Source organism: Eublepharis macularius, chromosome 7 (assembly GCF_028583425.1).
Source record: "Eublepharis macularius isolate TG4126 chromosome 7, MPM_Emac_v1.0, whole genome shotgun sequence".
Lineage (NCBI taxonomy): Eukaryota > Metazoa > Chordata > Lepidosauria > Squamata > Eublepharidae > Eublepharis > Eublepharis macularius.
The window spans coordinates 130,153,461-130,176,915 of record NC_072796.1 but is presented as its reverse complement, the minus strand read 5'-3'; the positions used below and the strand labels follow the sequence as shown (position 1 = coordinate 130,176,915).

The 23,455-nt window shown below is 44.6% G+C and overlaps 1 protein-coding gene across 2 annotated transcripts in view; it reads left to right on the top strand.

Annotated features, from left to right (window-relative positions):
- KCNQ3 (potassium voltage-gated channel subfamily Q member 3) overlaps positions 1-6,737 on the top strand; it is a 203,609-nt gene extending 196,872 nt beyond the window's left edge. For both annotated transcript variants that reach the window (XM_054985103.1, XM_054985104.1), the window contains exons 12-15: positions 1,141-1,272; positions 2,352-2,453; positions 4,278-4,362; positions 6,009-6,737. In XM_054985103.1, the coding sequence (XP_054841078.1) occupies positions 1,141-1,272; positions 2,352-2,453; positions 4,278-4,362; positions 6,009-6,737 (1,048 nt within the window). The remainder of the gene's footprint in view (positions 1-1,140; positions 1,273-2,351; positions 2,454-4,277; positions 4,363-6,008) is intronic.
- Positions 6,738-23,455: the final 16,718 nt, after the last annotated feature.

Below are 23,455 nucleotides of genomic sequence, written 5' to 3'. Positions count from 1 at the left end.
CTGCACTGGACAAAGTGGAGTCTGGCTTTCTTAATCTCCATAGGGCTTTGGGTCTAAAAGGAGCAAGGAGATGATACATTGGTTCAGAAGCCTCTGGGTCCATGGCGAGGGATTGAGGGAGGCTTATAATAGGAAGTAGAGCAAGATTCCTTTGGGCGGTGCCTCCTTCAGTTTGGTGTAGTGGTTAAGAGTGCGGGACTCTAATCTGGAGAGCCGGGTTTGATTCCCCACTCCTCCACTTGAAGCCAGCTGGGTGACCTTGGGCTAGTCACAGTTCTTTAAGAGCTCTCTCAGCCCCACCCACCTCACAGGGTGATTGTCATGAGGATAATAATGACATACTTTGTAAACCGCTCTGAGTGGGCATTAAGTTGTCCTGAAGGGTGTTATATAAATTGAATGTTGTTGTTATATTGTTGTTGTTGTTGTTGTTGTTGTTGTTATTAAATGGAAAGTGGAAGATCAACCCAGCACCTCCAGTCTGGGCTCTGTAGCAAATGGGTGTTTGAGCTAGCAAACGCTTAGAATAGGCTCACTGAATAATCAGGCAGTAGGCAAAATATGAGAATAGTTTGTGGGGTGGGGAGGGGACAGATTAAATTGGAATTACAATTAAACATGAAGAACCTAGCAGAAAGGGTGATGTAATCCAGAACTATAACTCAGAGTCTCCCTACATGAGATATCTTACACGGGGGCGCTCAAGTGTAGGGAGACGCAATGTTAGCTGGGAAGTGTAGTTTAAAAAGACACAGCCAAAGGCGAAGATGACATTAACAAACCCTCTGAGGAGCGATCTCCGCTGGTTATATCTTTCTAAACTACCCTTGTGTAGAGAGGTGAAATTGACAGAGACGTTGGCTCTGTCTTTTCTGGGGGAAACTCAGAGGTGACATCAGTCAGCTCTAGGAAATGTTCTATGGTTTTACTATAGAGTTTCTGGTGATTCCCAGAGAGATGTGTTGTCACTTCTGAGTTTTCACTGGAAGTAACATTACGTCATTGCCAGACAGCACCCTGCCCCCCTCCCCACGTCTCTGCCCCTTGACTCCCACCAGTTGCCAGGCTGTTGGAAGAATTAACCTGGATCCCAGAACATTTGAGGAAGCCCCAATGATCAACATTGTCTTCTTACACCAGGATACTTCAGTTCCGCCTCTATAAGAAGAGATTCAAGGAGACCTTGAGGCCTTATGATGTAAAGGATGTGATAGAGCAATATTCAGCGGGACACCTGGACATGCTTTCCAGAATCAAATACCTTCAAGCAAGGTAAAAGTCTTGTGCCATGGACTAAACTTGCACAGAGGTTTGAACATATGAGGCTAGCTTACATTGAATCTGATCACCGGTGGCCCCAATGGGGACCCAAAGCGCCTTACAATTCTCCCATTTCATCCTCGTAAAAACCTGAGAGTTTGAGCGACTCGCTCAAGATCACCCAGCAAGCCTCTATGATGGGGGTGGGAGCGGGGAGTTGAACCTGAATCTCCTAGATCCGACTCTTGACACTCAGGCCTCTAGACATGCTGGCTTTCTACGCAAGTCAGAAGACCTCTCCTTAGGCTGGGGAACGCTTCAAATTTTGAGGGCTAGATTGATAGATGACAGATGTGGTTATCTGAATGTAGGCCACTCCACTAACTACAGTTCCTTAGGGACTGCCAAATGGGGATCAGAAACCATGGGCTGAACTTGGGTTAGTGTTATTAACCAGAATCTTAACCATTGTTTCTCATGTGGACATCTGAGGGCAATTCTGGCTTGTCCTCTGGTACCGCCTTCAGTGCACGCTGGGATACCAACTAGACCGTGCAGTTGCACAAACTAATCATAGTTATAATAAATCAGTGTCATTTTTTTTCCTGGATTGAGTCCAGGGCTTTTTTTCTGCTGGAACGCGGTGGAATGGAGTTCCGGCACCTCTTGAAAATGGTCACATGGCCGGTGGCCCCACCCCCTGAGTGGCGCGGAGGGCAATCTAAACTCCCCTCTGTCTGGAGATCAGGGGGCGGGGCCACCAGCCACGTGACCATTTTCACCAAGGGCAATTTAAACTCCCCCATTGTTCCAGCTGACCCAAAGTGGCGTCATTGTGTAGTCCTGGGAGCTTGTGGTAGCAGGGGCACGACCTCCTGCCAAGAGTTGCCCCCTGTGTTGGCAACTCACTGAATTCCACCACCTCTTTTCCCATAAAAAAAGCCCTGATCAAGTCCTTGTAGTCAGATGTTTGGTGATGCTTGTTGTTAGTTGCCCAAGCCCTTTTGGGATGGGGGCAAGCTATAAACGGAATGAATGGATGGATGGTTGGATGGATGTTCTTTCATCTGGTCCAATTTCTTTCCTTTCAGAGTCGATATGATTTTTGCTCCTGGGCCACCATCGACTCCCAAGCATAAGAAATCTCAAAAGGGAGGGACGTTCTCTTACCCTTCACAGCAACAGTCTCCAAGGTGATGTTATCCTGTTTGTAGAGCATTGGTAACAGACATCAAAATTTCTGTCCTTTCTTTGCATCCAAGCGATGCCAACACGATGAAGGTGACAGGTGCTGATTATGGGATTCTATTGCTGCTTAGCTGGGGGAAAACACATTATTGCCAGACGGAATCTAGAGATTTAATAACTCTTGCACGGCAAGGGATGTGGAGGCTGTCAACTCCCCAAAGGAAGGAAGCTCCTGGATCTTCAAATGCTGTTGCCCAGTGTGGCAAAACGGGGCCTTTCCTCCCACTGGTAGACCCCGCTCGGCCTACCCCTCCCTTTTCGCCTCTGGCCAGGCACCTGAAGGGGCTGTCTCCCGTCTCCGGATAGTTGCTGCCACCACTGTCCCTGTATGGGGTCCTGGTTAGGTGGGACAGCCTCCTAACCTCCCTCCTCTGCTAGTGGGTCCAAGCAGTTGGGGGACTATGTGGAACAGAAGAGCTTTCTTCCTTCATCAATTCCAAAACTCATTTATTTAATGTCTAACTATGCACAGGTAAATATACAGCGAACGGAAGGAATAATATAAACTAAAAAGAAACCCCTCCTCTATCTCCCTCATGCCCTAATTAGATGTTGTGTGGGGCAGGCCCAATCTTTTGATACCTGGGGTTACCTTAGATCTCCCTCTCCCCTCAGAGCCATCCCTCCCTCCACTCTCCAGCCACCAACTGTCAACTCCCAACTCCCCTCCACCAACTGACTCGCTCTCCCTCCAATCACATTCCACTCCAGAACTGGCCCCTCCCCTCTGCAGCCCATAGAAAGTTAACTCCACAAACAGAAAGGCGTTTCTCCACACCCAGCCTCATGTGGCTACATCAGTGGGCAATTGAGTGGAGAACTATGAAGAGTGGTAGTTACAGTAAAAGGATGTACAATAGCTAGCCATTCTGTGGTTTTAATGCAGAATGCTGATGAGGGCGGGATAGATCAGAAAAGAAGCCAAATAGCTAGTCCAGTGTCTCCCAGGTTTTGTATAACTGAATCTGACTTCTTTGGTGAATTAGCATTGGAAGCAGATTTGGCTCTTGCACCTGAAAAGCTTTACTTTTCCAGTAGGTAAGGTTTGTTCGAAATTGTTCATCTTTCCTGTTTCTGTATCTGACGTTGATTGGGACATGCTTTCCCCCCCATCTCTGTATTCAAAAGCAATTGAACTATTCAGTCTCGTTGGATGCAGAGACGTTTCTGAATCGTATACTCCTACTGGGGACTGATTGGAAAGATGTGAGGCACAAAGAGTGAATCATGCACAGGCGCATCGGGCCACCTCCTATGTGGATGAATGCTTTGGTTCATATGAGCCTTTTATTGACTTAAATGATAGATCTGCTTCCGGGCCCTGGCAAGTCTATTGCTGCGCACTAGCATCTCCTAGCATACAGTATGGGAATTACTGTGTGGGAATGAACTCTTCTGCACTGAAAGCGCTGGCATTCAGTAGCGAAGGGGATACATATTAGTTAGGTCTGATTGATGGACTTGCCACAGCAGCTGGTCTCTTTGCAGTTCACTTGGACATGAAGTGCAATACACTAAACAGAGGAGGAAATATCGCTGTACTTGGTTTGACCTATAAATTGTATTTATTTATACTGAGACAATCTTCATTATTGTATTAGTGGTCTCTTAGGAATTTCCTCCTTTGTTTAGTGTGTATTGGGGACCACTTTCCCTCATTGTTACTATGCATGAAGTGCAATAGTCTTATCGGTAAGGTGGAAATATTCATGGAAAGAATAGGGAAGCTTTTGCGTACCTCTAAACTGGGTATGGTTCTTCATTTTCAGGAATGACCCGTACATAGCCAAAGCATCCACAGTAGATTCCGAAGACCAAAGTATGATGGGGAAATTTGTCAGAGTCGAAAGACAGGTATGAATTCTCAGATTTTGTTCATTTTTGCCTTCTTTGGAGTGTATCTTCCTTGTACAGACAATTTGCTTCTGTCAGGATTGACTACAGTGCAATCCTAAATTTCCATTCTATTCAGCCTATTGACTTCAGGGTCTGTGTTGGTGGTAAGAATTAAAAAGAGACAAGAAAGTAGCATCGTTTGCTATTAGCGCATTGGAAATAAGTAGACAGACGTCTGGAGTTTTAGCTCTAGAAAAATACTTTTACTACATAACAGGAAAAAGGGTACATTTGGTAAGAAAATAACAAATATCTAACTAGCTAAATCTTGATGGCTAGACTAGGAGCTTAGAGATAGAAACTTAAGAGATTGATACTGAACAAAGAGCAATAAAACTTTAGAATATGTTCCTAGTTAATTGCCCCCCAATACACTGGTTCATCCAATAGACTAGCCTAGATTCCTTCATTAGAACTAAAGACTCCCATTTCTATGGTGGGAACATTTACTCGAGGCCTAAGTGGTTCTATGCTAACTAGCTATCTGACACTTGCTAACTAGCTATCTGACAGTTGCAAAAATCCCAATAGTATGCCACTCTGTTGGGTGTAGAATCCAAATTTCGGCCAAGTTCCACTTCTGTTCCTTTTGTCACCCTCACCCCCCTCTCGCTCTGCTTCTTTCCTAATGTATAGTTGATTCTAATTGATCCACTATACCAGTTGATCAAGAGCCAGTTGTGGCAATTCCTTTAAAATGGATTTGCCTGATTCAGGCGGAGACAGTTTTATCGATGCCTATGAGCCATCGCAACCAGTTAGGAACTTGCTATGCTCGGAAGGCGGGATGCAACTGGTAGCCAAATGCTGAAGATAAGTGGGTGATAGTTCAGTTTATCATTCGGCTCTCATCTCTACATAGCCCACTCTTCCTTGAAAAGGCTCAGGACAACATACATGTTTGTCCTCTCCTTCACTATAGCCTCACATTCCTATGAGGCTGCTCACCCTGAGAGCAAGTAGCTCAAGGTTGGCCAGTGAGCTTCATGGAAAATGGGGATTTGAATCTAATTCTCCTTGAGCTGAGTCCCACCACAGTGCCACACTGACTCTCTTCTCTACCTTGCCTTGCTTGTGAGCATCCCTTAGGGAGCCATGTTGTACGGTGTTTATAAAAGTTTGCAGCCCATGAAATGGAAATTCACCACAAAGAAGTGGTAAGATGTGAGTGATGTAGGACTTGTGTTGTGATTTTTCCCAATGGGAAGCTGTAAAACTTGAAAGTGAAAACCCTACTGGAGAAAATGTTTGCATTGTTGACTGAAAAACTGACCCTACATCAAGATGGGTAGCCGTGTTAGTTTGTCTGTAGCAGTGGAAAAGAGCAAGAGTCCAGTAGCATCCTTTTCAATCACCCTGGCTTTTGTCGTTCATCAGCCATTATCATTTGGTTTCTGTAATCACTCCTCTCTCCAAGATATAAGGACAGATGGACTCACATTCTAGCTGTATCTGAAGGAGTAAGCTATGGCTCACCAAAGCTACCCTACCAAAGCTACCCTACCCTAACCAAAGCTACCCTACCACTATTTTGTTAGTCTTATAGGTGCTACTGGACTTTTGACACTTCGCCGTTCTTCAGTCTGACGCTTGTTCACTTTCAGGTTCACGACATGGGGAAGAAACTGGATTTTTTAGTCGATATGCACATGCAACACGTAGAGCAGCTGCAAGTCCAGGTCACAGAGGTGTGCCCTCCTAAAGATCTTGCATCCCTAGCCGAGGACAACAGATATTCTGAACTGAAATCCATCCTTTACAAGTACTCTGAGCCTTCCATTCATGAATTGCCTCCAAGCTTCCATCAAGTTCCAGTGAACAAAGTTACTCCTTTTGGCTTTTCTACACAGGACCGGAATAGCGGCCCATTTCCATTGCCCTTGTCCAATCAAAACTCTGGTAGGTTGCCGCCCGCGCCATTCTCAACGTCATACCCAGAGAGGCCAACAATGTTGCCTATACTTACTTTCATTGACCCTCACATTTCCTACCAGTCGCCTCCAAGAGACCTCCGTAGTCCTCACACAGAGAGATTCTCTTCAAGGCAGAAACCCAGCTTGACAAGAGACAGCGATACCCCATTGTCCCTCCTCTCTGTCAACCATGAGGAACTTGAACGCTCACCAAGTGGATTCAGCATCTCCCAGGACAAAGAAGATTTCCCTTTTGGGCCAAATGGTGGTTCAAGTTGGATGAAAGAGAAGAGGTATTTAGCAGAGGGTGAAACGGACACCGATACTGACCCCTTTACACCCAGTGGCTCTATGCCTCTGTCTTCAACCGGGGATGGGATTTCTGATTCGGTATGGACCCCTTCCAATAAGCCAGTTTAAAATTCTCCAGGTAGGGTGGGGTGGGGAGTCCCTGGCTGGCTTCTTCTCATAATGTAAACATAAACTTTGTATATCTCACTATACGCCCAAAGCTTCCTAGCTCAAAAACAAAAAACAAAAAAACACACCAATGGCTGCACTGCATGCTGGTCTTAGTGGTAGTCATTCTGCACCATTTCATACGGCTGATTAAATGCGGTTTTGTTCATGCTGCCAAAACTAAACAGCTTAGTTTTGAGCATGGTTTTGCATGACTTTACACTATTAAACGGTACAGATAATTTCTTTGGTGGTTTTAAAAAATAGCGAAAGCGGTATTATTCGGCATAACTGACAGTTGGGTCGATGCCGGACAAAGACATACGAGTGGTACATGCTACGTTTTTGTAAGCAGAGCAAAATCAAAAACTTGTTTCCAGAGCAAATGCCCTTTGCAGAATATATATGTATGTTTACAAAGATGTTCCCCAGAGTCTAAAACTTTGGTTATCCATTCAGTCCATGCTGTTCTAATTATGGCCGTTTCCACACTACTCACCTTCTTCTCACGCTGTGGAACGTGGTGAAAAAAAACGCAGAAGATAGCATCTTCTCGTGCGAGTTTTGCACGATGTCGCACAAAACTTGCGTGAGAAGACGCTATCTTCCGCAGGTTTTTTGCCATGTTCCACAGCATTCCGGAAGAAGATGAATAGTGTGGAAACAGCCTATGTGTACTAATTCCGTTCACCCAAACTTTCATTTGCTTGAATATTTTGGATGTCCCTTGATTGAATTTACTTACGTGTGTTAAGCCATAAAGAGTGGATGCACGGAAATCCCATTGCATTCAATAGGACTTAAGCATTTTTGTGTATTTCAGTGGGGCTTAGATATGGCTAATGCTCTCTGGTTTGTGCCAATGCTTCCATCGCCTATGAGCTTCGTTCTCACTGACCTCAGTGGCTCTGAAGCATTTTCTCTTGAGTTCCGTTGATCTACATAGAATTTTTATGCACACATTTTCTGGGTTATGAGGCTCTTCTGTCACCTGTGGCTGAAGTCATAGTAAACAGTTTATGGACACCGGCATGCTTGATGCACTTATACCTATGTTTCATGTAGGGAACATATGTCGAGCATGATGCAGAGACAGGAATCTTCAAATACTAGAGCACCTGCCATAGTCATACACCGAGAGTTGCCATTGGCTGTGAACACCTATCATGTACCTACTGTGTATTTGGGTGCCCATTTCTCTGCTTCACATTTTCAACACTGCTAATAAGGAACACCTGCTCCATTGAGGGAAATGTCCTGCCTCCATAAATGTGAATTGGCCCTAGATTACATGGAATTCTATGATACTTGAACGCTTCATTGTGCTCTTAAGAGCCATTGATTTCAATGGGATTTTCATGTGCATCGTGGCATGTATCCAACCACACAAAGATTTGAGGGCATTTAAGCCTTCAAAAAAAGAGGGTGGCGATTTTCACCGATTCCCCTCTCCTACTGCAGACACCGATGTTGCCCCTTATATTGTTCCTGAGGTTCTTCTGACATTCCAGTGGGCTCAAGGGTCTTCAGCAGGAAGGAAGATCCACAGATGGGCCCAGTGGCATCTCTGTCATAGGTGACACTTGTCTTGCCGTCCAACTGAGCATATATTGAAGTGTATTCTGTCTGAGAGTCAAACCACACGATACGAATTACACGAGACTGAGCGAGTGTCAGGAGTCCTGTCTTACCCCAAATGCCCGTGTCCAGCATTCTGTTGATGAGCACGTGTCCTGGTCCAGGTACACATTCAAAATTTTCTGCTCCAGTGTAGCTGCAACGGTGCATGTATGCAGTCATGATCAGTAAGTCGGCAATGCAGAGCGTCCTTATTTCCTATATCTTCCGCTTCCTATCTGTGCAAAGTGGAGATGCATGATGGGATATCTTGGAGGTACGCGAAGAAAACCCATGCCACCGTGAACACGGGTCCGGTGGAGGTCCTACAGTCCTGGCGCGTGTAGTTGAAAACAATGTTGGAACATGTGTAAGTAAGTTTTCGTGTCATTCGCGTGTAATTCGTATCATGTGGTCCGGCTCTCAGTCTACAATATTTCCTTCTTTTGACATGGCCTGCAAATCAGAATAGTTTTTGGCCATTCTTTACAATTGAGTCTCCTGGAATTTTTAATCCACTTCAACTTCATCTATGAATTTTATGGAATAGCCTGGAGGATCTCCTATTTTAATTGTTAAAAAATGATTCCTATGGGACTGGCTGGAAAACATTAGCCAACTGCAATCGAGCCATACTTTTCAACTACTCCTGTTACTACCAAAACAAAATTTAAAAAGCAAACTGGTGTCCACTTGGACGCAGCAAGGGGGAGGGGGCGCCCTCTTCTTGTGGTGACCAGCAACGGTTTTGCTTTGGGTTTCAGTGGTGCCAAGATTTCAACCAGCGGGTCGCACAAAAGGAATAACAGCTCTGGTATCTCCTATGATTTGTTTCTGATAGTTTCTTCTGGTCAGTAGGCAGAAATGAATGGCTTAATTTCTCTGTGCCTCAGTTTTCCCATCTGTAAAATGGGGCTAATTATACCTCACCATATAGGATTGCATTGAGGTATAAATTACTTTGAAATCCTCAAGGGAAAGTTATGTGACCTTCCTCCTTTTATACCCGTGGCCTGGCCCTTTGGGGGCTCACTTATATGATCATTGTAAGGGAATGGCATTGGTGTTTGCTTATTCTTTACCTGGGAGTCTTGTACATCCTTGCAGAGGATAATGCCTGGTCCAGACACGTATTTGGCTAGTTTTGCAAATTGCTTAGTGGTAGAGTGCCCTTCCATTGGTAACATAAGGACCTTGTTAAGAATGTAAGAGGAGCTTTGCTGGATTAGTAGGCCTCCTGTTGACTTGGCCGGTGTGGCAAATTACCTGTCCCTATCCCCAGTTTCCTGCCTCTAAGGAATGGAGGAGCAAGAGAAAAATATGGCCTCCACATAATGATGTTCTAGGAACTTCCCATAGTCTCTATAGTAAAGACAACAGAGACTAAAGGAGGCAGCCTAGAGGATCACCTGGAAGTGACATCACATCATCCTCAGACTCTGTTAAATGCTACCAAATCTATCCAGCATTTGTTAAGGCAGTGCTGGAAGCCCTATGGATCAAAGACCAATGGCTCATCTAGGGTTGCCAACTCCGGCTTGGAAAATTCCTGGATATTTGGGGGCAGAGCTTGGGGAGAGGAAAGGAGTTCAGCAGAGATGTAATGCAATAGAAACTACTCTCCAAAGCTGCCACTTTCCTCCGGGGAACTGTTCTCTGTTCTCTGGATATCATTTGTAACTGGGAGATCTTCGGGCCCCACCTGAAGGTTGACAGCCCTAGGTCCATCTGCTCCAGCAATCTGCTTTACACAGTGGACAACCAGTTGTCTTGGAGAGCCAACAGTTAGGGCATAGAGGCCAAGCCCTTTCCCTGATTCATTTTAGTTAATATTTTTAACGGGAATAATAAATCAGGCCTTCTTGCACAGGATCCACGTGGAGCACCTGGTCGCCTTCTCCAGATGCAGTTATAAATATAAGAGGAGAAGCCCCTGCCGATATGTGATCTCTAGAAAAAAACAAAAACTCCCGTAGTATCAGCAGCCAAACCAAAAGCGGATATCGACACCGAAGGACCTCTAACAGAACATTCTAATATATGGAACATTATGAAGATTTTGAATATTTTTTAATATTTTTAGTAATTTCAAGTGACCTTGTGCATATAATATTAATAAATACGTACGTTATAATCTTATACAACACTACAATTCATTACAAAGTTCACTAGAAGATGCAAGGATATACAACGGAACATTTAAAAGGCTCAGGCATCTTCGCACCCATAAACAAAAGAACTTTCTTCTAACTCTCTAAGAAGCTGTGATATTGATGTAATGAACTTTGCTACTTGGCGTGTTTCCTTTCAAATGTTCCATTCCATATCCTTGCATCTTCTAGTGGACATCGTAATAAATTGTAGTTTTGTATGAGATTGTAACTTACGTATTTATTAATATTATATGCATAAGGTCACTTTAAATTACTAAAAATATTTTTAAAAATTCAAAATCTTTATAATGTTTCATATATTAGAATGTTCTATTAGAGGCCCTTGAGTGTGGATATCCACTTTGGGTCTGGATATGTGACCACTAGTATGAGAGCATGCAGTCTACGCATGTCTGAAGTTTGCTTGTACAAACTCCGTCCCTATGCTAGGAAAGCATTGGATTGGGCCCAACCAACTTTCCCTTCCCTCTTCCCCCATTCTCCTCCTTATTACAATCGTGTCACACATGGCTTTTGTTCATGCAGGGGCCGTGATCCGCAGCTTCCACAGCACAGCTTTTTTTTTGTTTTTCTCACTCTCTCCTCCCTTTCCCACCACCGGTGAAGGTGGTTGGATACAATCTGGTGTTCCAGATCTCCGAGATGGAGCCTGCATGTATGAACTGTGGGTTGGATCGTACCACGTTTTCTGCTGGTAAAAGAGGTAGAATGAGTCCCTTTTTAACCACCAAATAGGGTCAGCTGTAGGGTTGCCAATCTCCCCCAGGGTGGGGGATCCCCTATTCCCACCTCCTCCCCCCCACCCCACTTACCTGGCCAGCAGGAGGTGCGCCCCTGGGGTGCCCCCCATCTGCATGGCATGCTCCCGCACCCTGCCATGGTGCACTCACACGCCCTGCAATGGGCTTGTTTTGAGCCAAATTGGGCCTTTGGGGGCAATTCAGCCCTTTGGCGAGTGAAGGAGCGCACGCCGGGCTGCCCTTTGACCCATGTGATGATGTCATTTCCTGGAAGTGACATCATCATGCATGCTGGGAGCGCGCATGTGCTATGCACGTGCACGAGAAGGGACACAGGAGAGAGTGGAGGGTGAGTACCAGGTTCCCAGTCCTCTGCCGGGGGACTCAAGGGACCTGGCAACCCTAGACAGTGGTGGGACCATGTGGTGGAGACTGAAATGAGGAGAGAAACTGGGCACCATCAAGCAAAAAATGTGGAAGATCCAGCCCACTGCATTTGCACAAAATCTATGCTAGCAAGCTCATGCTCATGCACAGGTATATGTCTGGGCCTGTATGCACATAGATTTCAGTACACAAAATGTCATAGTTAAAGGGCTTATATTTGTGAAGGGGAAGGAGCATGGTTCAATTAACAATGAGATTGCCTCACTATCCTGATAAGTGACTGAACCAGGCATAAATCACGGAGGACTGAGCACACAGCCGTAAGACTATCTCTGTGGACAGGTGCTGGAATCGCAGCAGAGTCATTGGTTGCTTATGAGATGCTGCTCCTTTTCCGCCAGTGGTCACTGGCAAAGTGTTCCCATGGCCCAGAATCATTACCATAGGTTTGCCCGTGCAAAGCATTCTGGGTATGAACGATCTCGGTAATATGCTATCATCTAGTGGTATGCTACCAACATTGTAATAGCTGTCCCTAAATGGTTTCACATATTTATGCTATTCACGCAAGATGGAAAGAAGGAATATATAGTGTGGATGGGATGTTCTTTGAACTTGTGACTATGGTTGTCATGTGACAAGATACAAGAAACCACCATGTTAAGTACAGTCCCCAGGCTGGATACAGACAGCTTTTTTGCTGGTGAAAAAAGAGAACGGGTCCCACGAAACCATTAAGGCTATGCTGGGCACTGTAGGATCTGCACAGACCCAAGCCATGTGGTAGGTAAAGGTAAAGGGCAAGCACCGAGTCATTACTGACCCATGGGGGGATGTTGCATTATGACGTTTTCTTGGCAGACTTTTGTTATGGGCTGGTTTGCCATTGCCTTCCCCAGTCATCTACACTTTACCCCCAGGAAACTGGGTACCCATTTTACCGACCTCGGAAGGATGGAAGGCTGAGTCAACCTTAAGCCAGCACTGTGAGATCTGCACAGACCCAAGCCGTGTCGTAAGGAGGGGAATTAAGTGCGATTTGAGTGAAAAAGCTGGCTGGATCCAACCTCCTAGAAATGTGACTAATTTAATTTAACCAAATTTCTGTTCCTGAGAACAGCTGTGGCATCATGATCCATGATACTGGTCTGATACTTCCTTTGTGACCATAAAAGAATGTTGTGCATCTTGGCTTTTAACTTGACGACGCTGCCTTTGTCATTCCATAACATGGTGGGAAATGCTAGCATATGATCATGTGTGATGAAAGTTCATGTGATGTCCTTGTGAAGACAATTGGAAATGGGAAAATGGATTTATTTAACCATGACAAGGGGAATGACGTCCCTCTTATCCTCCTTTTTGATTGAAATATATCTGTACATGGTCTGTGGACAAGGAACCAGGGCCGATTCCAGACGGCCCCCCACCTCGCGAAATGTCGCGCGTTGTCACGCAGAAAATGCGAAATATCGCGTTTTCTCGCACGAGTTTTGCGTGACGTCGCGCAAAACTCGCGCGAGAAAACGCGATATTTCGCGTTTTCTGCGCGACGACGCGCGACGACGCGCGACGTTTCACGAGGCGGGGGGCCGTCTGGAATTGGCCCAGGTGGTACCGAAATCCCTTTATATCTAGGATTTGTCAGCGGTACATGGTGGAACAGAATGCAGAAAAGAACCATTATCAGATTTAAAATATATTTTTTGAATTGCAGATGAGGCACATGGAAAAAGCGATTCAGGCAGCTTAAGGTCATTCTCTTGTGGATACAGTTATATTTCTCCACTAAGGCTGTTCTATTTTGAGGCAGCTATCATAGTCTCCTTCAATCTGTTTTCTGTCCATGGCCAAAAACACACAGTAAAACAATTTAGGAGGCTGAGTGAGAGCCGGGTTGTGTGGTACGGCTGTCAAGTAGAGCCCGCTTGAAATCTCTACGTATGAATGCTACTATCGTCACAAAATGGCCTCCGCAATGCACCGGCCACTGAGTTCAGCTTTGCTTGAAGAGCAGCCGAACAGACATCAATGGGCTTCAAAAAGTATAAATCTTGGGCTACGCTTTGTATATACAGCTACACATCAGCTAAACTGCACTGCCACTTTAGAAATCAGGTACAATTGCGAGAGCAGCATTAATTCCGTATGTGATAGGACAGGGAAGCGTTCTGTAGAGCAGGAATGGCCAAACGATATTCCTGTTCGGTTATCTAGGAGCTGGAAGGGAATTTTGCCGCACAAACAAACCCACCTCCTGGTCAGCTGCGATCAAAACATTCAAGTGCGGACTTCACAAAGAGCTGAAAGCATGCACTCCACGAACATTTATGTCTTCTGAAAAATGTGCACTTTGTGACGACCTGTTTGCATCCCTTTGTGAAAGTGGGTGATTGTGTTTCGTAAAGGGTGGCATATGCAGTTGGAACGAAAGTGCATCTCTGCTATAAAAGCAGCTGGGCCTTTGCTCCCGTGCCACAATCCAGTCACACAGTGCTAACTAGTTGGGTCACAATGTGAGCTGGAATGTGCATGGATAATCATGCATAGCCAGAGCTTGACTGGAGTGGAAGTCTTGATTGACAATAGCACTAGTAGGTGATGAAACTGCCAACACACCCCTGCAAGGTAGGCGAATCAGCCAGATTCTCTAGTCAATGAGGCAATGTTCCTTCTTGTCTCCCATTCAAGTTTAGAGTAATGGGGGAGGCTTCTTTTGCCTTCAGTGACACACTGTCGCATAGACCAATCTGATTGTGCCATCACAATGTGATCCCTGATTGGTTGGGATCATGCACTGAAGATACCCTTTCAAGTAAAAACAAAGGAGCAGAAAGAAAACAATGGCTGCAAAAAGACATAAACTATTGCTGAAGGAAGAAGGCTTTTCTAGAGGATTTCACTCTTCCATCCCAAACAGCAAGTTTCTTAAAGAAAATCAGCCCTCCCACCCCACAATTAGTGCAGAACTATGTAGAATCTCCCAATTTGAATGGCGTCTCTTTCCTTGATAATGGGCCATCTTTTAATTTGGCAGCCCAGAGTCAAAGAACTCTATCTTGTGTTGGACTGCTCTACCAGAGAGGGGGAAACAAGTTTTTTTCCCCTCCTCGCAACTAAAAGGGAAATCCTCAGGAAGCATACGAGTTATGTTCAGAACGAGCTCAATGTCATGTGAACATTCCCCTTTAATACTTGCAGATACTTTGTGCATTCCACACGAGGAAAAATCCCTGTGTGGAAGCAGTGTAGATCAGGAGCTTTTTATTTTCTAGGAGTGGCAATCTTTGCATTAGAAGGAGGTGCATCAAGGAATTTTCCAACCTGACTTGCAACATTGGATGTTACCTTTATGGGATAGAAATGGGCTCGATTCGCTCTCCTTCCTTCCCTCTGGTAGCTTGCTGCATCTCGGTTTTCAGCTAACTGGTAAATCTGAAGCTGCAAACTATGCTTGCCTAGAAGATCAGGATTTCAAGCCAGGACAAAACATGAATTGAAGTTCTGACTCAGAGGATACATATAAGCTATATTTTTAGGTGGGTAGCCATGTTGGTCTGCAATAGAACAGCAGGATTCGAGTCCAGTAGCCCCTTAGAGACCAAGAGGATTTTCAGAGTATGAGCTTTTGAGATTCAGAGTTCCCATCTTTAGACACAACCTATATTTTGTTAGATGGGATGACTAACTAGAGCTTGCTGAAATCCAGCAAGTTACCAAGTAGCTCCTGGTAGGGATAAAGAAGCTGGTGGCCCCATGGCTTCCAAGTCTCCTTCATATAGTGTCAAACCTTGGCTTGCACACATCTGAATCAAGCCAAAGTAAAAAAGAAAACTCTCTGGGGAGTTGCCAGTGTACAGAGTAGACAGCACAAGGCCAAAGATTCTGATCGAATCTGAGCTCTGTATGTAAAGAATGCTCCATATTCTCTCTCATTAAAAGGTACAGGTAGTCCCCTGTGCAAGCACTGAGTCATTACTGATCCATGTGGGGGACATCGCATCATGATGTTTTCTTGGCAGACTTTTTTTTGTTACGGGGTGGTTTGCCCAGTCATCTACACATTATCCCCAGGAAACTGGGTGCTCATTTTACTGACCTCGGAAGGATGGAAGGCTGAGTCAACCTTGAGCCGGCTACCTGAATCCAGTTTCCGCCAGGATCGAACTCAGGTCATGAGCAGAGCTTGGGCTGCAGTACTGCCGCTTACCACTCTGCACCATGGGGCTCATCTGAATCAAGCCAAAGTAAAAAAGAAAACTCCCCAGGGAGTTGCCGCTGTACAGAGTAGACAGTACAAGGCCGAAGATTCTGATCGAATCTGAGCTTCGTATTTAAAGAATGCTCCATATTGTCTTCTCTCTCATTAAATGATGCTTTTCTTTAATTAAGATATCCAAGAAGGCCTCATTTTTGAGGGATGCTTAATTTTCTAACGTTGACATACTAAAGGGCTAAGTGCTACTCAGTGGAACAATCCTGATTGAGGTTAACCCCATTCTTAGTAAGAAAGTGGCTTCACATATCTGAAGCCACTTTTCCTGGTTAATGCATAAATGGACTCAAACATCTCAAAAAGAAAATGCAGGAATCTGTATTTGAATACTTTTACTGCGAGGAAATCTCTACACGTAGAAAACAAACACATCAAGGAAAGAGGCTTGAAATTTAAACCTTTCTATCTGGCCATCAAGGCCAGATATGTACAAGGACCTCACACATTCTGTTTGAAATTTGGGTTCTGGCAGTATTCGGTGATGGCAAAAGATATTTTGAAGCGCCCTAGAACTGGCAGCCCCTGGAAGACTAGGGGATGGAGACATACCACAGCAGCGATGAAATTATTTCATCTTCCTACCAACATGTATTTCAGACCCTCCAAATTAGCCCCCAGGTTCACATATGGTAAAATGCAATGGCAGCTCTAGCGCCTACCGCAGAGCTAAGCTACAAGAGACGAATTACACGAGGAGGAGCACGTGAAGGGAATCGCAGTATTAGCTGGGAGGCTGAGTTTTAAAAGATCGGAAGGCTTTGTCAATTTCCCCTCTCTACAAAGCAGCAAAAATGGCTCCTCAGAGGGTTTGTTTATTTCCTCTTGGCCTCTTAGAAGGGGAGGTGAAACTGACAGAGCCTTCCAGAGGCAAAGAGGAAATTAACAAACCCTCTGAGCATGATCTACCTGGCTCTGTAGAGAGGGGAAATTGACAAAGACTTCCAAACTCTTTTCAAACTCAGCTTCCCAGCTAACAGTGCCACCCCCTTCACGTGCTTCTCCTTGTGTAATTCGTCTCTTGTAGCTTGGCTCTCAAATGAAGAGCATTTTCAAACCCATCTTATAACAGGAGCACTGTAAAGACAAACAGAGAATAAGATTCTAAGGCCTCTGCAAACTTATTAGGGACTAAGTCCCATTGATTGCAATAAGACTTCCTTCCAGGGCTGTGTATACCCACCATGGGAAACTGGGTTGCTGTCTCAGCCATTTGGAACTTGATTGTCGTGTCCTCACAGGATAATCTAGTTGTGAATATTTGCTCTATTGCCACAGTGGTGTAATATTCAGTGATGTGTAAATGCAGCCAGGGGAAATATGCTTAGTATTAGACTCTGAAACTGTGACCGTAGCTACTTATACGTATACTAGCAACAGAGCCCGTTTTTTTTAAAAAAATGGGCCCTAGAAAACCCAGAAATGCTGGGCTTCCTGCCGCAGCGGCACCCTCCAGAGGGATGGACCAACTCACCCGGCCTCCCCCTCTGTGGGGGGCCCTTTGGAGGGACAGACCAGCTTGCCTGGCCTCCCCCCCATGGCAGCACCCTCCAGAGGGATGGGCTGGCTCGTCTGGCCTCCCCCCTGCAGTGGCGCCCTCCAGAGGGATGGGGCCAGCTCGCCTGGCCTCCCCCCCATGGCAGCACCCTCCAGACGGACAGGCTGGCTCATCTGGCCTCCCCCTGCAGTGGCGCCCTCCAGAGGGACGGGCCAGCTCACCTGGCCTTCTCCCCATTTAAGCTGCATTGGCCACAATGCACTTTTTATCTTGGTGCTCCTTCACAGATGCACCAGGAAAAAAAATGTGTCGTCGCCAACACGGCTTGCCTTTTATACAGAAAGATAGTCACTCCAAGCAAGCTCCTTCTGTCACCTGCTACTGCTGGGCTCCCAGGCAAGCATCCACAGTGCTCCCCTTAGACCTAGGTGGGGCCGTGGACTCCAGTTGCTGGTGGAATAGCAATAGATGGGGTCATTGGTATGTTATGCCCATCACATTCTCTTGTGCTGCCAGCAGCTAGGAGCCAATTGAGCCCAGGCTGAACTGTTCTATTGAACAAAGTTTAACGCCCCAGCTTAAGCTGGAGAAAGGTGTTAAAACTCTGTTCAGTAGAACAGTGGTAGGATCAACCCCATTAGAATCAGTGCCACACCCTTGCAAGAACAAGTGTTGAGGACTGAAGATATACCCGGGGCTATATCCAGCCCTGAACATAACCCCCCTCCAATCTTAAGGATTACTAAATGTAATAAACTGTTAATGAGCATTTCACAGAATGCAACTAATAAGTACCCTAAATGAATAAATATATAAACAACTTGTCCCAGACTTACCACTGCAAGAGCCGAAATCTAGGTAAAGGGATCTTTATCTTCTTCCTACCAAATGTGAACTTTAAGAATGACTTTTGCTGAGCCCTGGTGTCTGTGATACTTATTATTTTAGTGTGTTCTTTATATCAGAGATCACAAACTCATTAAATACTAATTAAATTCATTAAATACTAATTAAGTTATTAATAGCAATTTGATCAGTATTAATTCTTAGTATTTACAATTCTTTGCAGTTGGATCGTGTATTACTTTTTTTCATATTGTAATCATTTACACAGTACTCAAGACCAAACAAAGTTGGGTCCCATGACAAAAGAGTTGAACATCCCTGATCTAAACAGCACCTAAAACTGCAAGGCAAAGTACAAAAATTAAAAATCTGGCAGCCTCTTCCAATAGACTTGCGTTCTAAATGGACTTCTGTTTGCACTGGGTTGGAAGGGGTTAAAGAGCCCTTTGTCTGCAGTGGTGGAAGTCATCCAGTGAGTGGAGCCAATACTGTTAACCCTTCAGCCCCCGCTAAATCCAAAGTATAATAACCCCGGTTGAGAATTAATCGCTGACTAGGGTAAGTTCTCAGATCAGAATCCTAGTTGTTAACCCCACTGTCTTGCTGCAAAGTGCAATCCATTTCTTTTGAACGAGTCTTCATGTCCGACGATCACCGGTGTTTTATTTTCTAGCTTATGGCCTATCGTTCTTTATAACTTGTTTGTGCCTTGCTCACTCAAGTAATTTCTCCATGCTACCAAGATGCTTTTCAGATTCCGGCTGACAAGGGAACACAATTTTTATACAAGTGGCCTTTAGTGCTCTTTCTAATATTATTTATTGTAATTTTTAAACGGTATGTGTAATTTATATTCCAGCACTGTCTAACATTTGAACAATTTTAATATGTTTATTTCAAGATATATATATATATATATTATGCAAATAATACTTCTTACCTGTTTTTTTATGTTCTGTCTTTAAAAAAAACCTGCACCACTTAATAAATAAAATAGAAATTTCAATTATTCTCAGTGTAGTGAGTTTCATTTTCAAATGGGTCTTCTTATCACAGTGAGTTCAATGATAAGTGGAGATAACAATGGTTGGTGGACTCCAACAAGGGGCTTTTAGGGACCTTTTCTCACACTAACACTTCATGCGCCTCCAAAGTAGCATCTTCATGCGCCTCTTGGAAGGACATTACTATGTCCACTTAGAAAGTATCTAGGAGTGGCTCTGTGCTCATCAAATGCAGAATAATTACCATAATTTGTACATGCAATTATAATACATACTTTCTGTATTAACAACAACAACAACAACAACATTTGATTTAGATACTGCCCTTCAGGACAACTTAACACCCACTCAGAGCGGTTTAAAAGTATGTCATTATTATCCCCACAACAACAATCACCCTGTGAGGTGGGCCAGGCTGAGAGAGCTCTGAGAAAGCCGTGATTGACCCAAGGTCACCCAGCTGGCTTCAAGCAGAGGAGTGGGGAATCAAACCCGGCTCTCCGGATTAGAGTCCCACACTCTTAACCACTACACCAAACTGGCTCTCATCTTCTTTCCACTCACCTGCACTGTAGCAGAGCAACAGTTGCCTCATTTTTAAACAAGTGTATTGGTGCAATAACACCACTAAGAATGAGCACCATTTTGCACTGTGTGGTTTCTGAGAAGACAATTTGAATTTGAGAGGGAGATCCTGTAGTTTCTCACCAGAGTTATCTGTGCAGGGTGGAACGGTCATGATTTGAACAGAACCGTCACTGGGGGGACAGGAAAATCCAGGAGGTGGTCGAACAGAGAAAGTTGCCTTATAGTGAATTAGATTCTTGATCTGTCAAGCTCAGTCTCATCTCCTGAGATTGGCAAAGTTCTGCTGTGTCAAGAGTTGTCAGGGTGAGCCTGGCAACTGATAGGAAGGTTGGGGGCAAGGACATGACGGGGGCAGCATTGTGGGTGTGATCACATCAGCTCCAGGGAAAACCTGGAAGTGTTGGTGGTTACCTCTAGAAACTGCCAGAAACTCTATGATAAAACTATAGGCTTGCTAGGTTTCTCACTAATGGTGGGCAAACTCTTGGGAATTGTAGCCTTTGCCTGCTGATTTGTGGAAGGATGCAGGCTGCCTGGAGATTGCCTGCCATTTGGTACTTCTAACATTCACATTGTGGTCCAGTTGTACTTCATTGTTTGTAGGAACCTGGCAAGGAGGCTGGGGAAATGGGCACAAGGATGCCTGTGTCCTTAGCTGATAATGTCACTTCTGGTGTGACCTGGAAGCAAATGTTGCATTGGGCCTGATTATTTAGGAATCGTCCTCAAAAGTAGCAAAAATGCCATCACTTCTGGGTTGTACTGGAAGTGATGACATAGTGGAGCAGCAGTGGCACATTTGCATTTGAATGTGTGTGTGCACTAATGCAATGACAACTAAGGTGAACATCCACCACTCCCCAGCCTATACCACTCTCTCCGCTTACCAGTGGGGTCTAACAGTCCTATTAAATCATAGAGTTTACAGCAATTTTTAGAGTTACCCACTGTCACTTCTAGGTTTCCCCCAGAAATATCATGTCTGTGATGCCACCATTTTTTATTTTTCCCCACTGGATTTTGGAGCTGCAGCAGACAACAGGAGCTTAGGGCAGAGAGTCCTCCACCCCCACCAGTAACCATAGAGTTTCTGGCAAATCCTAGAGCTACCCTATGTCACTTCTGGGATTTCTGCAGAAGTGACTTCACGACATAGCTGATATCACTGGTTTGGGGGGTGGGGTTGTAATTTTTCTCCTGCCATGGTTGGCAAATGAAACTACTGGGAGGAGACTTCCACTATAGCAGAAGGTCTGGTAGCCAACTGTCAACTTGAAGCCCCATAAGGCAAGAGCTTTGCCAACTTGCTTGAAACATGGGCAGGTGCCAGATTGGGGAACAGTGGTCAGAAGAACTACAGGTGACATGTCAAAGAGCCACATGTGGCTCCTGACCCACTGCATACGTGGTACACATTTCACTTCAAATCTGAAGTACTTGGTTTAATAGCACACCTCATCCCTCCCTAGAATTTTAATAAGAAAAGCAGTACAAAAAACAAACAATGATTTGTGAGCTCCTGACCTTGGATGTTCTGTGTTACTCTTTTCTTCATTTTCCCCTTGTCATTTCAATTCTGATTGAAACATTCCTGATCCAGGGCACAGAAAAGCCCAAAGGCTATATCCCTGAGAAAATGCCTGACCTGATTCATCTGAACCTAGCTTCCATTGGGGGAGGGGGGAGATGGGACATTATTGCCCTTATAAAGTTTCTCGTATTCTGGCTGGAGCGGAACAAACTGACAATCTAGTGGAAAATCACTTTGGTGCAGCTGAAATTGCAAAGCCCCAAATGTGTTATGTACATCCTGCTGAAAGTCAAATTGCCTTCGTATCTGAACATCAAACAGTTTGGACAGGATCCCGGGGAAACCCTTTATTCCTCAGATGGAGAGGCTTATGATAGGTCATTATTATGGATGCTTTCATTCTAAACCAATTGATGAAATATTAAGCAAGGGTCAATAGGAACAATAACCTCCAAGGGGGTACGATTAGATGTCTCAGCAAAGGATGCTTCTCTCAAGCCACAATTAATCAAGATCTGTCCGCAATAGAGAATCTTTTTTTCCTCATCCAGTTCAGCAGATGCAGGCTGTGAAAAGGGCCATTTGAGTAGTCCTCATAGTTAGGGAGATGAGGAAGGGATCTTGCCAGACGGAAGGAAACAGGTAAGCTGGGTGTTAAGGAAAAATTTCTTTAAAGGTACTCTGCGTTCCAGATTACGTTTCCCAACAGTCGTCACCCACAATTAACTAAGACACCAAAAGTGATCCATAAAGAATTAATGAGCTTTGTTTACAATAAAACCCAGATGCAGTGCCATGCTCCGACACATGCGTAAAGATCAGCCATAGCAGAGAATCTTACATACTTTCCAAAGTTGATTGTATACGGAAAAGAGATAAAATTGTTATACAAAACTAGATACAAACAATTCTTCAGAATCAAATTCTTCAGGAGACACATGACACAAAACAAGTCTGATTGACAAGACAGTAAACTCTCTCTGTAATATAAACATGTTCCACAGGGGTCAATTCATAGAAAAAGAGCTGGAGGAACTCATTAGCATAACTCATTAGCATATGCCACACCCCTTGCCATCACCGGAAGTGTGTCATTAGCATAACAGATTTGCATATACCACACCCCCTGACATCACCTATCCTGGCTGTTTTGGACCCAATCCTGGCCATTCAGGGCCGAAATTGGGCCCAAAATGGCAAAAAGGGGCTGAAAATGGCCCCAAGGGGGCCCAAAATGGTCAGGATCAGGCTGCTGCTCAGTGGGAGAGTGATCCACCGCCCGTCAGAGGCCCAATCCAGGCTGTTTCAGCCCCAATCCAGGCTGAAACAGGCCCAAAATGGCCGAGAGTCAGGTGGGCAGTGCCACCTGACGTGACCTCTTTGGGGAACTGCTGGAACTGCGTTCCTGCGTGTTCCCCCTCGAAATGAGCCCTGATGTTCCATATCTGGTGCCACAAAGGAATCTTGGGTGTGTTCCTGAGAGAGTGTTTAGCCAAGGTAAATCCTTGAGTACAAACTCAAAACGAGAGAAACTGTCCTTGCAATAGGGCTTTCTAACCCTACTCAACCACTGCACCAGGAAGGAATCTGCCTACAAATAATCAATCTGAAGAGAAACCAGAGTATACAAATAGCAACTTTTGCCTTCTGTGCAGCAGGTCAACTCCAATAAATGCTCATAGATAGGTCTTTTAGAATAGGAGTCATAGAAATTCCCTAACACTGGGAAAATGGACTTTGCTACTGAAGGATCTTCCATGTTGGCACAATGATGCACCCATCAGACCTGACTTGATTTAAAAAAAAAAAGTTAAAATGTGTCAAATTACAACAATGCCAAAAAACATAGAAAAGGAATGTGAACTTACCAAATAAGTACATCATCAAAAGATTTACCCGTCACTTACTGTCCACTTAAGCATAAAAACAATATAAACAATCAACAATCTTAATTCTACTTGTCTTCAGTTCTATCCTCTATATAACTCACTGAATCCAGTCAGAATAAAATACTGAATTTT